Source organism: Urocitellus parryii, chromosome 14 (assembly GCF_045843805.1).
Source record: "Urocitellus parryii isolate mUroPar1 chromosome 14, mUroPar1.hap1, whole genome shotgun sequence".
NCBI lineage: Eukaryota > Metazoa > Chordata > Mammalia > Rodentia > Sciuridae > Urocitellus > Urocitellus parryii.
Genome location: NC_135544.1, coordinates 14,385,925 through 14,401,368, shown reverse-complemented (window position 1 = coordinate 14,401,368; position 15,444 = coordinate 14,385,925). Strand labels below are relative to the sequence as shown.

At 42.6% G+C, this 15,444-nt stretch overlaps 1 protein-coding gene across 3 annotated transcripts in view; it reads right to left on the bottom strand.

Moving 5' to 3' along the window:
* Positions 1 to 1,010: 1,010 nt before the first annotated feature.
* Positions 1,011 to 15,444, bottom strand: part of Gpat4 (glycerol-3-phosphate acyltransferase 4) — a 42,112-nt gene continuing 27,678 nt past the window's right edge. For all 3 annotated transcript variants that reach the window (XM_026409343.2, XM_026409342.2, XM_026409344.2), the window contains 11 exons: positions 13,004 to 13,073; positions 11,859 to 12,159; positions 11,026 to 11,100; positions 10,172 to 10,261; positions 9,883 to 9,976; positions 8,974 to 9,089; positions 6,907 to 6,962; positions 6,246 to 6,331; positions 5,091 to 5,219; positions 4,922 to 5,001; positions 1,011 to 3,509 (listed from right to left, as the gene is read on the bottom strand). In XM_026409343.2, the coding sequence (XP_026265128.1) occupies positions 3,401 to 3,509; positions 4,922 to 5,001; positions 5,091 to 5,219; positions 6,246 to 6,331; positions 6,907 to 6,962; positions 8,974 to 9,089; positions 9,883 to 9,976; positions 10,172 to 10,261; positions 11,026 to 11,100; positions 11,859 to 12,159; positions 13,004 to 13,073 (1,206 nt within the window). In that variant the 3' untranslated portion in view covers positions 1,011 to 3,400. The remainder of the gene's footprint in view (positions 3,510 to 4,921; positions 5,002 to 5,090; positions 5,220 to 6,245; positions 6,332 to 6,906; positions 6,963 to 8,973; positions 9,090 to 9,882; positions 9,977 to 10,171; positions 10,262 to 11,025; positions 11,101 to 11,858; positions 12,160 to 13,003; positions 13,074 to 15,444) is intronic.

Sequence of the window (15,444 nt, the reverse complement as noted above, 5' to 3'; positions counted from 1 at the left end):
ATTGACTGGGGGGAGAAGGGGTGTGAGTGCAGTGGAAGATGGATGGCTGGATGGTCGTCTCTTAACCTGTCCAAGAGTCAGTGTGCATGCAGCTGCCCTTCCAGCCTGGGTGTCCCAGGCCACACAGGATGAGCACACCTAGAGAAATAGAGTCTGGCCACCCAAGACATGCAGCAGGTAGATGGAGCCTGCAACACTGAAACCTTTCCCACATAGGGGAGCAGCAGGAAGCACTGTCCCACTGAGAACTGCATTTTTGGTTAATTTCAGGAAGGAAATGATAGGGTTTATAGACACATATTTCCACAAGGTAGCAGGGTTAGTGCCCACTACTGCTTTTGCCATGAAGGTCTACAACATGATGGTGCCCAAAGACCCCTTATAGCTGGCCTGACAACCACACCTCACACCATCAAGCCTTTTTTCACCTGAGAGTGGCAAGAGGGAGTAGGGGCTAATACTAAGTAAGCAAGCTCCAAGGTTGGTTTACCATCATGAGGATGTCATCTCAAACTGCTCTATCAAGCTTAGCTTACCGAGCCTGGCCTGGCCGACAGCCTTCTATTGAGTTTTCACTGTCAGGGGAATTTTACTAGCCTTATTAGAACGTTCTTCCTCTAATGGGCTGGATAAAAGTCTCATGCCTGAGTGAAAAGTCTGTCCCAGATCCACAATCCACCCAGCCTACAAGAAGTGCGGGCCCAGCTTCAACAATTTCCTATATCACTTGGGGACTCAACTCTACACAAGGGGACACTCTCTAGTGATTTAGTTTCACTAGCCTGAAATTTCTTGAGAGCGAGCAAATGGGTTGAAAATTGACTTTTATTTTAAAACCCAGACTACTTTATAGAGCTCAAAGCCGTTTGAAATATGGGTTTAAAATGACAGAAATTCCAGAGATGGAAATGGCCTTAGAGGTCCTACCCCAAGTCCCTAGTTATCAATCAGGATATAGACTTAATAGAAATAAAAGTAACATAGCAAAGGAGCAGTAATTTTGGAAAGGGTTGAAGCTGGCCAACACTCCCTCCACTAAGGCCACTTGATTTTATTCAAAGCCCATCTTTACCTTGGCTGAGACCTCAAGAGCCAGTATAGTTTATACCTTATGTTGCTTTATATTTCTAGGTGTTGTGAAGTTTTAGCACATGAGACCAACTCAGCAATCCCAAACCAAGTATTCTGACTTATGGACAACTTGGGGCCAGCAGAAGCCCCAGTAAATAGGATGGAGCAGTAGGAAGGGTCTGAAAACCTTTAATGAGCACTAAATAAGAATGTCAGACTTCATTTTTGCAGGAATAATTCACCTCCTTTCTCCTGTGACAGGTGTGCAGAATGTGGAGATAAGTGAAAACAAAAACAAAATGTATTTTTGAAAAACCTATGCAAACCATGAAGTAAGACAGAACAAGAATGAAATTTTAGAGGAACTTCTTTGAAGGGATCTTGACCTTCAAGACCAATTTTTAAAGGTCATTCCAACTTGGCATTGAGACACTACAAACATCACCTCCTATAAAAGCTGAAAGTCACTTTTTATTCTTGAACATTACATAAAACAGTTCATAAGAGACTCTTCTTAGAGTCATAACAGGGTTTTTATTTGAGAGAGAAGTTTTCCACTGATTAGGCAAAAAGGCAGGTAGGAGGAAACAGGAGGCCATGTGCGAGATGACAGGAAGGTGACAAGGATGAGTGACATCACAGGGTCAAAGGGGACTGGGTCCTCAAGCATGAGTGATGTGAGTTCATACTTCAGGAGCCTGATCTCACTCCCAGCACATCCCCAAATCCCAGGCCAGTGGGCAACCTTGGAAATATGACACCACAGCTGGGGCAGAATCCTGAAAGGTGCCAAGATTGTGCCACAATTGAGGAGGGGATGGTGGAGGGATGGGAAGATGGGTAAATGGGCTGAGGCAACGCTTTCTTCAGAGGAATATAAAACTGGTGGACCGCAGAAGAACCAATGAGAATGGTCTGGCTTTGGATGTGCCTTTACAGTAATTGCAAAGTGACCTGGTAGGCCCGGGAGACCTGCAGTTTACCCATCAGCTGTACAGAAGCACGTGATGCACCATATCCTTGCCTATCCTGCCTCACCTTTCCAGGACCTCTGATCCTCCCTTTCCCCGCTGTATATATTTCATGCCTCCCAGGGTCCTCACATCCCAACAGTCCCCAACATTGTCCAATCTCCACAAGCTCAACAAATTGGTGCCCTCAAATCCTGTGGTTCCCAACTGTGGAGAAATCTGTGTCTATGCTGGAAATTCTAAATTAATAGAGATGTGCAAATGTGAGATGTTTATCTCCTGAACAAAATAATACCCATCCAGACGCCAAGTGGACCCTTGAGGTCCCAGGGTCACAAGTCAAGTACGAGAATTGTAACTTTGACAAAAAACACGTTACTCAGGGCTACATGCAGGGGAGGGTGAGTGAAGGGAAAAGTCCCTCAATTCATTCACCATTCATTTTTATTACTCACAAAAACAAGTCCAACGCCTTGTGCAGCAGCTCTGAGCTCAGGCCTTGTCCTGCCACATCCTGTGAACCTGTACTTGTGACACTGCACATTACATGTCCCTCACTCAGCACTTGAATCCCCACAACAACCCTGTGAGGTAGGTATCATCACCCTTCCCCTCCTGATCCACATGATGGATGAGGAAATGAGGCACACATTAAACATAGAGCAAGTCACATAGGAAATTCAGGCTCAGCCTGGAGTTTAAACAGAAAATAACTCCTGGCTCTCACCAGACTAGTCAGTGGTCCACACCTGGTCTCTTTCCATCCCCTCTGGTGATTTCCCATAAGCAGTAGCACAAGAATTTAAAACTTCGTTTTGGTGAATGCAGACAACAATTTTCTTTTCAAGTGTACAGAGTTCCAAGACTGGGGCGGGGGGTGATATTTAGGCATTGGCAGTGGCCTCTGCTCAGGAGCCAGTGGACCTTCCCCAGCACAGTCCCTGGCACGTGGGCAACAATTACAGACTAACACCCAACGTCTTAACAGGGAATGTGGCCGATCTTCCCGACTGCTCAGCCCTGCACAACACACAGAGTGGAGAGCTGATTTTAATGGCATTCCTCCAATGGACCTATTGTAAAAGAACAAGAAGGCATCTTGTCCTGGGTAGCAACACCCAGCAGCATTCACTTCAGACAGCAAAGGGCAGGCTGTGCTGCCCCAGAGCCCAGGGATCCCCAAAAGGCTCTGAAGCGGCTGGAGTCCTGAGATCTGGAACAGCCCCAGAGGGCCCCAGGGTCTGGAAGGATGCAGCAGTGGGGGCGGTGGCGGTGGTGCAGCAGTGGCAGCAACAAATCCAGCTGGCTCACACGTCAGGATTCAGGCATGGTGGCTTCAGCCAATGTGAGCCACAGACTCAGGAACGGCTCCTGTCCTCGTGGTTCCCAACAATCATCTTGCTATATAGCTTCTGCTGCTCCTCTTTGAACGTGTCTTTCACCTTCTCCCTCTTCAGTCCACCATCCCTGATGAGAAAAAGACCATGTAAAGCAGAGAAGGCGCTGTGGCCCACCCACATCATGGCAGATGCACTGTGCTGCTCAAAGTCCAGGAAAAACTGGTCAGAAACAATGATACTCCATAGTTTTTTCATTAGGATGTCAACAGAAACCAGCCTAGACAGCTCTCTCTTGCCCAGAGGTTGACATTCATGATTCTTCTAAAAGCACTGTGTAACTGCTTACACCTATCAAGCAGTTTTTAACATTGTTTCTACTCTGACATTCATCTTCAACTTACAGAAGCTAAGGGGTATTCTGGCATTATGGGAGGAGAGCTAAGCTTCAAGAAATACAGAAACTCAATTGTCTGTAAAAACTGTCTATCTCTGGTGCTTATTTTGTGACTTTGTTAAAAAAGTGACTTGACTTCTTTGAGTTTGAGTTTCTTAATTTAAGGAATAATGATTTTTTTTTTAATATCCATGTTTTCAAGACGGTGAAACAAGAACATCACAGCATATCAGAAACACAGTATTTGGTAAATTAAGTGCTCAGTAAACATTCATATTTTTTAAAAGGCCATATTCCCAAGGCCATGCTATTACACGAAAATCCACAGTTCAGTTTAAAACTTGATTGTCTATACTTTCTGTTTTCATAAGGCCCACCTAGCCAAATGTCCTCCACGACTGATCCATGCCCTCCATGCCCTTCAGAATGTAGCAATGATGTTCTGAACCAGCATTCATACAGCTCAACCTCCTGTTGTATGAAGCATAATTACCTCAGACACTAGGATAAAAAGTGATAAAATATGTCCATGGGCCAAATCCAGCCTGACATCTGCTCTTGTAAATAAAGTTTTATTGGGACACAGTCATATTAATTTACTCAAGTTCTAATCCTGGCTGCTTTCACACTATAATGGCAGAAGCAAGCAGCTGTGACAGACATTACAGGCCTAAAATATTTACTGATTTATTATAGAAAAGATGTTAACTCCAGCTCTAGTAGGTAATAAATTAAATGTTAATAAATGAAACTTTTGCCTTTCTAAGGATGGTTCAATTCCATCAAATACATTGAAATCAGAAGAAGCGTTATACTCCTGAGGTTTCAGATCAGCCTCAAGTCATCCCTATCTAAAGATGAGAACTGTCTAGGTACCCTGACATAGTGGTACAACTCCAGGAAGGTACATGAAATTCACTGCTTCAGTCTAGGCATCCTGAATTCCATGCTCCCAGAGATCAAGGCACAGGGTACTTCTGAGTCAGGACTAGGGAAAAGAAGTCATAGTGCTCTGTCTCCAGAGATGGTGGGTTTCATTCACTACACCAGGAAGGAAAGGAGCCTTTGTAAAGGAAGCTGATGACTCTGTATCTGCTTCAGAAACACAAGTTCCCCTAGACTCCACGACATAACTTTGCACTTACCACAGCAGGTCCACCAATCCTCCCTGCCTGGCAATAGCAGATTTCACCCTATTGGCAAACTGGACGGCATCTTCATCTTTCTGTAGTAAGAAATGAATAAAGGCCATTCAGCCATGGCTCATGGTCATATGTAGCTAAATGAAGACCTCTGACAGCTGGAGGCACTTACCTCTCTGGTCATGGGAGGCAGGTACCAAACACTGCAGACAATAGCCCAGCTGGTCATCATTCTCAGTAGATATGTCACCATTCCATATTTGCTGCTATTCCAGAAGGCATCACCAAACTGAGGGTCATACTAAAACACAATGGACATTAAGAAGTGAGTAGTTCTGAACATGTGGTATCAACAGCAATGCTCGTGAATGAACCCACTGAGGCAGTATAAGGGTTAGAGAGCTGCTCCTAAACCCTACCCCCGACATGAACACTTATGAAGCAACTCTACACCCAGGTAGCTCTGAACTTTAGCCACACTAATCTCTCCAGACTACTCTCAGCTTCTGCCTCAACAGGGAAGCTTCTTCTAACAGCCATCATCAAACAAATGTCTTCTCTCCTTGGACAGCTTCATGTCTCACCCATAGGCACATACACTCTATTAATAAAGTTTTCAAACATATCCAAAACAGAGACTAAGCTAATATACCCATTACCCAGATTCAAAATTGCCAACATATCATCATGCTTGTTTCATCTATCCTCTCCCCTCATATAAGGGCTATCTCTAACAGCATGTCATTCACTCAAATATATTTAGTGTGCATCTGTGAAGTAAAGGGATTTTCATCTTTTTGTTGGCCTAGACTCAAACAATTCGAAAGCTTATGTTTCTGTATTTATAATTCTATCAAAGCAAATTATCCATTCAGGCAGGAAGCTTAATATTCACTAGCACATGGTCACAAACCAAGAGTCTCATGAGGTCTCAACCATGTAGGCACTGTACTTGCCACCAAGTAGTAGGCGTATCATAAACTTTTTTATTTGTCAATGATTCTAATAGAGGTAAATGGCTGTTGAAATGACATTTTGTGGGAAATGGGTCTGTAGCTGTGGTCCTCATTCTAACCAAAAAATAATTCATTTCCTAAATCGGGAAGTGGGTGGTTATCTCCTCTGAATACTCCCCAGTCCTTTGTGATAGGGTGGCAACCCCCTGGTATTCTCCTTCTGCTAGCACTGGACCCACGGTAGCCCAGCATTGCTATACTGGAGAAGAGCAACTCATTGACTGGTACATCAGCTCCAGCCTCCACCTTCTTGCTGTATCCGGCCTTGGTGGCTGTGATAAAGACAGCATGCATCCTCAGAGGTCTTGTACCTTGATAGCAACAGGGTAAACTGTGGCTCCAATTTCAAAGCTTCCCTTTTTGAACATCATCACTGATGTATTATTGATGCAGGTTCCTAAAATGCAAGAGAGAATATAAAACGCTGTTTTTTTTTTTTTTCTGGTCCTTTACCTGAAATATTAGGAATTTCTTCCACACTAAATATAATAATAAAATAGGAAAAACCTGTAATAACCTCAACTTATAAAATGAACACTTACAAGAGTCAGGCAAAATGTTGTATTTCCTTTTCTTTTCTTTTCTTTTCTTTTTTTTTTTTTTGGTGCTGGGGATTGAACCCAAGGCCTTGTGCATGTGAGGCAAGCACTCTATCAACTGAGCTATATCCCCAGTCCCACTTCCTTCTCTTTACAGGCCACTTTCCCTGATTCCCACACACCAGCCTAGAAGAAGGCCAAAGACATTTGGTAGACTCCACAAGAAGCTAAAAGGGTACTTACTGCCAACAGTACCACAGAAGACATTCCTGCACTGAGGAAATTCACCCTGTGAATCTCTTAGTCCAAATTCTGAATTTCCCTGAGTTTTTAGTCCCACAACCAATCTAAAGGTAACCAAAAGGTGACCATAGAGCTGCAATCCTGCATAGCGGTCAACACTGCAGCTCTGTGGGGACCAACTCCTTCTTACCTTCTGGGAAGATGAGAATAGGTAGCTTGCTTTTATCTTGTACATGCTCAGTCAGTCTTTAGAAAAAAAAAAATAAGACAAAGAAATAGATAACCTCAAGCCGATCATCATCAAAGTGATTAATATATGTCACACTAGCTTGGGCATGTTAATAAACCCTTGTTTTTTATAAACCCAAAATCTAAAACTCATGAAGAAAATTTATAAGGGCAGAGTACTGCTATTTAATCCATATAATCATTCAATTCAGTATTAAAGTCTACACACAAAGGATGCTGCTCAGACTTAGTACTATCTGCAGGAGGCTCACACACAGCACTCTCAGAAGTCTTGTTGCCTGACTACGCAACAGCCATGCTTGGTTGGACCTTGCTATGGTTCATCCCTTCAGAAACTCGTGGTGAGCCAGTTACAGTGGCAATTTAGCAAGGCTCTAAGTAACTTGGTGAGACCCTGTCTCAAAATTTAAAAAATAATAACTTAAAAGGCTGGGGATATGGCTCAGCAGTTAAGTTCCCCTGGGCTCAATCCTTGGTACTTGTCCTCCCACACAAAAAAACTTATGGTGAAATCTGATTGCCTTATGACAGTGTTGGGAGGTGGGGCCTTTAAGAAGTAATTAAGTTGTTAAGAGGGATTAATGCAGTTTTCATGGTACTAGATCAGTTACTTTAAGAGTAATGTCTGGGGCTGGGGATGTGGCTCAAGCGGTAGCGCGCTCGCCTTGTATGCGTGCGACCCGGGTTTGATCCTCAGCACCACATACCAACAAAGATGTTGTGTCCGCCGAGAACTAAAAAAATAAGTGTTAAAGATTCTCTCTCTCTCTCACTCTCTCTTTAAAAAAAAAAAAAAGAGTAATGTCTGTTGGCTGGAGATGTGGCTCAAGTGGTAGCACATTTGCCTGGTGTGTGCGGGGTGCTGAGTTCGATCCTCAACACCACATAAAAATAAAATAAAGATATTGTATCCACCTGAAACTAAAAAAATATTAAAAAAGAGTAATGTCTGTTAAACAACTTATTCCTGTTCTAAAAAAAAAAAGTAGGGTATTAGAAAGCAAGGCAGCCTCTTGTGTTTTGTCTCATCTGCACCTGCCTGTTGCCACTTCTGCTTTTCTGTTATGTTATGGTGAAGCATGAAGGTCTTGCCAGATGTGGTCACCCAAATGTGAACTTCCCAGCCACGAAGAGCTGTGAATCAAAATAAGCTTTTCTTCATATATCACCCAATCCTCAGGTACTCTGTTAAAACTGGGGAAAACAGACAGTCCCTTGTCTCAATATTCTGTCCCTAAGCAAAGGTACAGCAAAAAGAATTTAGTGGGAGGTTCACAAAGACCTGTGGAAGATAAACTCAACTGAGTCTTGATGTCATTACTGCAACTCTTTTCATTACATGCACCAGAAGGAGACTGAGCAGCAGTTTGTGTGTGTGTGTGTTTTTTTTTTTTGGTGTGTGTGTGTGTGTGTATGATAACGAATCTGTTTGGAGATTTCTAATAGCAATCAAAGTTCATATTTTTTTTTGAGGGGGGGGGGATTTTAATATTTATTTATTTATTTATTTATTAAGTTTTCAGCGGACACAACATCTTTGTTTGTATGTGGTGGTGAGGATCAACCCGGGCTGCATGCATGCCAGCGAGCGCACTACCGCTTGAGCCACATCCCCAGCCAGAAAGTTCATACTTTTAATTAACTTTTTTTATGATACTGGGGATTGAACTCAGGGGTGCTGTACCACTGAACTACATCTCCAGACCTTTTTTTTTTTTTTTTTAATTCTTTATTGTCAGACAGAGTCTCACTAAGTTGCTGAGGCTGGCGTCTAACTTGTGAACCTCGTGCCTCAGTCTTCCAAGTTGCTGTGATGACAGGTGTACATACATCACAACCACCTTATACTTTTCATATTGTTTTAGGAAAAAATTCATTATGAGAAGAGTATAGGCCCTGTGTAGAACTATACTCTACAATGAATTATAACTTTACAGTGGATGGATAACTACCCCTAAAACGTTTTCTGTTTATGTTCTAACTGGGCAAATAGCATTGTTCATTTTACCTCTTAGCCACCAGGTGGCGATCTTTCACTTCAGAACGCTCAAACCAGACGTGGGGGCAGGACTTCACCATGGCTCTCTGAATCACACCCATGAGTCCCCCGTGCACTTGACCCACCTAATCTCAGACAAAAGAATAATTAGGAAGCCACCCTCTCACAATACTCCCAACTCTGGGGAGAAGCCATAGGTCCCAAAAATGAGTACTCCAACCTTCATCCATAGATACGATTGCTCACTGCAGATTTCTCACTATCAAAAAACCACTCTGAATCCTAAATGTCTCCTTTTAACCAGAGATATACAATTAAAGACATAACTTAAAACCTTAAAACTAAATAGTAAAGTTGAGTGATCCCTTGTGTCCCTCCCAGGTGTGTGCCAGGTGCAGTGGCACACACCTATAATCCCAGTTACTTCAGAGGCAGGATGATTTCAAGGACAAGCACAGCCTTCGAAACTTTAATACCCTGTCTCAAAAATAAAAAAGGAGCTGGGGACATACCTCAGGGGTAGAGCTGCTTATTTAAGTATGTGTGAGGTCCTGGGTTTGATCCCCAGTATTGCAAATGATGAATGAATAAAATGCCCCTCTGGCCATTCTCAAATGCCCTCGAATCCAGTCCTTTCAAGTCCCCATCCTCATCCTGTACCTTACTTCCATGGTTTGCCAAAAAAAAAGCGTAAGTACCAACTTTAGCCACAATCTTATCACTTCAGAATACCTCCTATTTCCAAGTCCCTAGTCCCCAAGGAGTTCCCCAAAGTGACAATCTAGATTAGGGTCCACGGGTACCAATATGCTCATATACTTATACCCTTAAGAAAGTGCTTTGTGAAAGGTTCAGAGGTCAACCAATTCTGACCCTTTAAGGAGTCCTGCCTCAAAAAAATAGGAGGAAAAAACTTACCATGGCATAGTAGCCGTCACTGGCCAAAATGATCACGTCAATAGGAGATGTGTGATTGGCCACACAGATGCCTCCATTTCTTGGTCTGTTTTTTCTAGTGTAAAAAATATGCAAAGCAATAAAAGTGAGTGTGAAACGATTAACTTAGAGCATATCTCTCACCTCACAAATTTCACCAGCTCTAACTTAAAGCTCAGAAGTCTCTTTGCAATTGGTTGAGTGCAGGTGAGTCCAAGTCACAGTTTGGGCCAGCACCATCTCCCTTTGCATCAAAACAAAGTTGCCTCACCTGTCATGATAGGTAATGATGGCTGTTAGGGCTCGAACACAGATCCGATAACACATCAAGTGAACGTGTTTACTCAAAAACTCCTTAAACCTGCAATAATAGGAAAAAGTTTGAGGTTTCATCTTACAGGTAAGAAGATGGGACAAGTTTGACTCCAACTATTTAAGTCTGCAAAATGCTTTTATAAATATTACTGAGTATTGTAAACCCTGTAAGGTTAGCCTCTTTATGTCACACAAGATGAAACAAAGAAATGGCAACAAGACTTGCTTACATTCCCCTACGTTATTGGTTCAGTATTCATAGCCTATAACTCCCAACACAGGTGGGCCAGGGTATCTCCTCGAGTCCTTTCCCCTAGTCATTCCCAGAGGCAGGCCAAGCCCAGAGTTCAACCTCCTCACCAGTCCCAGCATTAGAGAAGTCTGCTGGCCCTACAACTTCCCTGAAAGAACAAAGCTTAAAAAAAAAGACAAAATCTACTTGTATTCCTAATTATTTTTTAAAACTTTACCCTCTTCCTTATCCCATCAATTTATCAACTTAGCAGAATGCTCAAAATTAAGTGATATACTACTATTAAAACTGTTAACACTTGGGCCCTGGACTCTGTTTTTGTGGTTTCTGCCTTTTTGTCTTAAAATGAGAAGAGTATGAGGGCTGAGGGACAAAAAAAACCCAAAACCAAACAAAATAGTCACAGGTCAAGATCAATCACTAAATGAAAGCCTTTATTGTTACACAGGGTTACTTTATGGATTGGGTTAGTATCTGAAGGAGTGGCTTAGCCTGCAGTATCAGCTACCATTCCCAGAACTGACTGCCCCACAACTGAGCACTTGTGCTCTACTTACCTCCCATTCGGTAAGTATCCTACCACAGTTGTGCCCACCACCAGGAGGCTAATCCCCGTGAACGCAAGAGCTATCCTGTAACAGGAAGACAAATAACACAGCAAACTAAGTGAATGTGTGAAAATGAAAGCAGGAATCCCCAAAACCATCCGCAAGATCTGAGCACCTAAGACCAGGCAAGAGTTCCACCCAGAAATGCAAGCAGACTATCAGAACCAGGGATCACTATAATTCCAAATGGGAAGCCAACTATGAATCTGTTTCTCAGCTGACTAGCACCTCAGGCATCAGGCAGTTAGAGTGACAGGAAACCCTAAAGCAAGCTGTTCTGCCCTTGGGCAACTACTGTCCTGCTGTCTTCCCCCTGCCCTCTGGCTTTACACCCTGGCTGAAGCAAAGCCTCTCTGAACAATAGGAGGCAGAGCCTAAAGGTACTGGCATGTCTCAAGGCATCCTTGGAACACACAGCACAGAAAAACAGAAATCGCCAGCGCCTCTGTGCTGGAGAGGCGAGCTTCAGGAAGAAAGGCCATGCCCAGGGAGCAATGGCCAGAAAGCACATGACGTTCCCTGTCCCTGTGTTCAGTCCATCTAGACAAGCAATCTATCTTCATAAAACCCTACTATTTCCGTCTGATATGCAGAGAATCCAAGAGCCTTTAAAGGATAACCATACCAAGGTACTTTTTTTCAAGAGTCGGATGGACTGAAAAATGAAAGAACCACACTATTCTTTCTAAAATGGGAAAACAAAACAGAGAGATAGGCAGATCATGCTTCGGGCTTAGGGAAAGCAGGTCAAGTCTTTTATCTTCACCAGACCTTGCCCTCACCTGAGTGGTAGAAGAAAGCAATACCGAATCAGCACTCCTAACCCCCACAAGACAGTAAGCCGAAGACTGATGTACTGGAAATTATAATTGGTTCTGCTCAGCAGGTTCCAGGATTCCAATTCCTCCGCCGAGAATCTCTTTGTCACCTCATCATCCATAATGGTCTCCATTCCTTTCCGGCAAAAGTAGAAAATGTCAGAGAGCTCAAACTCTGGAGTATTATCCAGAGCCTTACTACTACCACTTCGGCGAATCTCTTTGATCTCTTCTTCTAGTGAAGTAGAATCTTTAGCAATGATTCCTACAAAAGAGAACACCCTGGTCAAGCAGCAAGCTAGGAAGGAGCATGTTAGAAATAGGGTACAAATACTGCATTTTAAATAGTGAAGGGTACCTGTGTGCTATGGTTTAACGACATTTTAAGTGTGTCCCCCTAAAGATTCAAAACATTATTGAGAGCTATGCATTTTTAAGAGTTGAGGTCTCATGGAAGGTGATTAGGTCATGGGGTCATGTCCTGATCAGAGGACAAACACTGGTATCTTGGGGAGTCAGATCTGCAGAAGTGGATTAGTTCCTGCAAGATAAGGAACTAATTTTCAAAAAGCAAGATCAGACCCTCCCCATTCTCTTGGGTACTCTCTCATCACATACCACCTCCTCACTTCTTCCTTCCCTCACACATGCTCTCTTGCCATGTGATGCCATCTACCACATCGTGAAGCAGCAAGGCTCTCAGCAATGTCATGCTATGCTATCTGGATTTTTCTTTTTTCTTTTGGTACCAGGAATTGAACTCAGGGGCACTTGACCACTGAGCCACATCCCCAGCCCTATTTTGTATTTTATTTAGAGACAGGGTCTCAATGAGTTGCTTAGTGTCTCGCCTTGCCATTGCTGAGGCTGGTTTTGTACTGAGATTCTCCTGTCTCAGCTCCCCTAAGCCGTTAAGATTACAGGCGTGCTCTACTGCACCCTGTATTTCCCTATGCACCAGAATCAAGAGCCAAATAAACCTTTTTTTCTTTATAAACTACCCACTCTCAGGTTATAGGAACAGAAAACAGACTAAGTGTACAATTGAAAGCACTTAGGAACATATTTCAAAGAGCTCTTTTAGGCTAAGAATCAAGAAACAATCTTACCGTTGGTATAGGGCTTATAAAGTTGGTGGTTCTTCTCCTTGGCTCCTCTCTCCATTCTCAAGGTAGCCCACTGTTGGGAGAAAAGGGAGGTGATGGCAAAATATGAGAGCATGAATGAGATCCTTTTTCAATCAGTGAGCACCTCCTTTTCCATTCTGTGAAAGGGATTGGACTATAGCCAAGCAGCACACATTCTAAAAGGGGACTCACACGCCTCTCAGAACAAGACCTTCCTTGATAACCAGGACCCCACTAAGCAGGTTCTAGGATTCCAAGTTACTGAGAGGAAAGAGCTGGAAACCCAAAAAACCTGGGCAAGTCACTCAGGCTTTGTTTCTCACTGCCTGAACCTCTTTTCTCTGTATACTTAAGGAACTTGCCAACTGACAGTACCCAACTAGCAAAATCACATATCTTTTCAATTAATCCAGAAAGCAACAATTTTAATTTTCAAGGATATAAAGGACTTAAATAATGTGTATGTCTGGAATGTAACAAGAGTAACCTTTTTGCAGAAGAAACCCACAACAACACAGAAAGCCCTGGGACTGCTTCACTGAATTAAATGTGGTGGGTATTTGGAGATTTTTAAAAATCCAGTTCGGGTTAAGTGGTATAGTATTTGCCTAGCATATATGAGGTCCTGGGTTCAATCCCCAGCACTGCAAATTAAATCATTCAGTTTCAACGCCCAAGTTTAGCCCTCACTAGCTGTCTTACTCAAGATCTCCCCACCCCCTCAGAATCTTGGTCTGTTTACCTGCAATAGAAGATCAATACTATCGTGACACCTCTTACTTTATGGGGTCTTTTAGGATCAAACAACATCATGCATGTGACAGAACATGGAAACACAAAGCACTCTGTCTTCATACTACTCAAATCTATGGAACTCTAGAAGAGACTGAGAAAGTGGCTGTCCTGGAGCTCTCTACCTTCATTAAAACATTTTTAACTGAAGTAAAATAGAATCAGAGGCTGAGGTGGAGTCCTTCCACTATCACATAATGAAAGGCAAAAACAAGAGCTAGCTCACTCATTCCCTATTGGAATATGCTATCACTGAATAGAAAGTTATTTACACATTGAATCAAGAAAATATTAAAAAGATGTCTTCAAAATTCTGTGTCCACAGTTATGCAAGGTGAGAGAGAACCCTATGGTGCCATGCAAATGCAAAACACACCTGGCCCAAGGTATCTGATGTAGATTCTGCTGGTAGAGCCTCAAGTACCAGCTAGATTGCTCTGCATAATCTAGCAAAGCCAAAAGCGGGAAATGAGTATAATCAGTGAATTGATTCCAAATGGAAATTTATTCAAAAGGAACTGTCTAAAAAAAAAAAAAAAAAAAGGTGGTTGTCAAGAGTCATCCACTCAAAAAATGTTGAAGGCCAGAAAACGCAACCCATTTTCTATATTTCAGATATTTGGCAGCTGATACCTTTGGCTTTATGCTTATATGGATTATCTCCTCTGGAAAAAAAAATGTTAAAATAATTCCTAAAATGGAGGAAGGTAAATTCCACCTGTTTTCCTGGAACAAGGAAAGAGGTTTAAAAAAAAAAAAAAAAGGAAAGAGGCAAGACAAACCTAGACATAGAGATAACAGGTTACTCAACCAAAATTTAAGGTTTTACACTTGGCCCAAGACTCTGTATTGGTGTAACAATGTTCAGTACAGAAACATTTGATTCTATTATGACAATACTGATACATTAGACAGCAATAGGTAGGTGAGATATGACAGCAGGCTGTGGGTTTTTGCTTTAATTGGAAGGGTGTCTCTGAGATTCTCCACCTCTTTAAGTAACAGCTCAGTGGTCAGTGGGTGGGGTTCAAATTCCCAACAATCTAATCACTGGGTTGTTTGGGTGACTAGTGCCATATCCAGAGAATATTTAGGATCCCCACTTTAAGTCACACCATTAGCATAAACTTGGGTGTGATCAGAGGAGTGAAATGTGAGCCAAGCACAGTGGCTCTGGCCTGAGGCAGAAGGATCACAAATTGAAGGCCAACTCAAGCAACTCAGTGAAACCCCATCTCAAAATAAAGAGGGTTAGGGATGTAGTTCAGTGTTCAAGCACCTGAATTCAATCCCCAGAACTGAACAAATAAAAGGGTTGGTGGGTGGGAAGTTCACTGCAAATAATAAAAGCCACTACTATCACTCAGCAAATTCCTAGGGTTTTAGGAGCTCTGTGACAGGAACTGGGCACAAAGACCAGCTACATTTTATACTATGATACCACAGGACAATGCACAATACAATAGCAATGTCTGGAAACTATGCAATTGGATTCTCTGAGCTGTCACTTTAAGTAGTTTGTGGGGCAGGGGTAGAGTGCTTGCACAGCCATGGGTTCAATTCCCAGTACTGCTAAATAAATAAACAACCAACCGACCTAGCTTCAGAGTTCATTTCACCATAAAAATCTC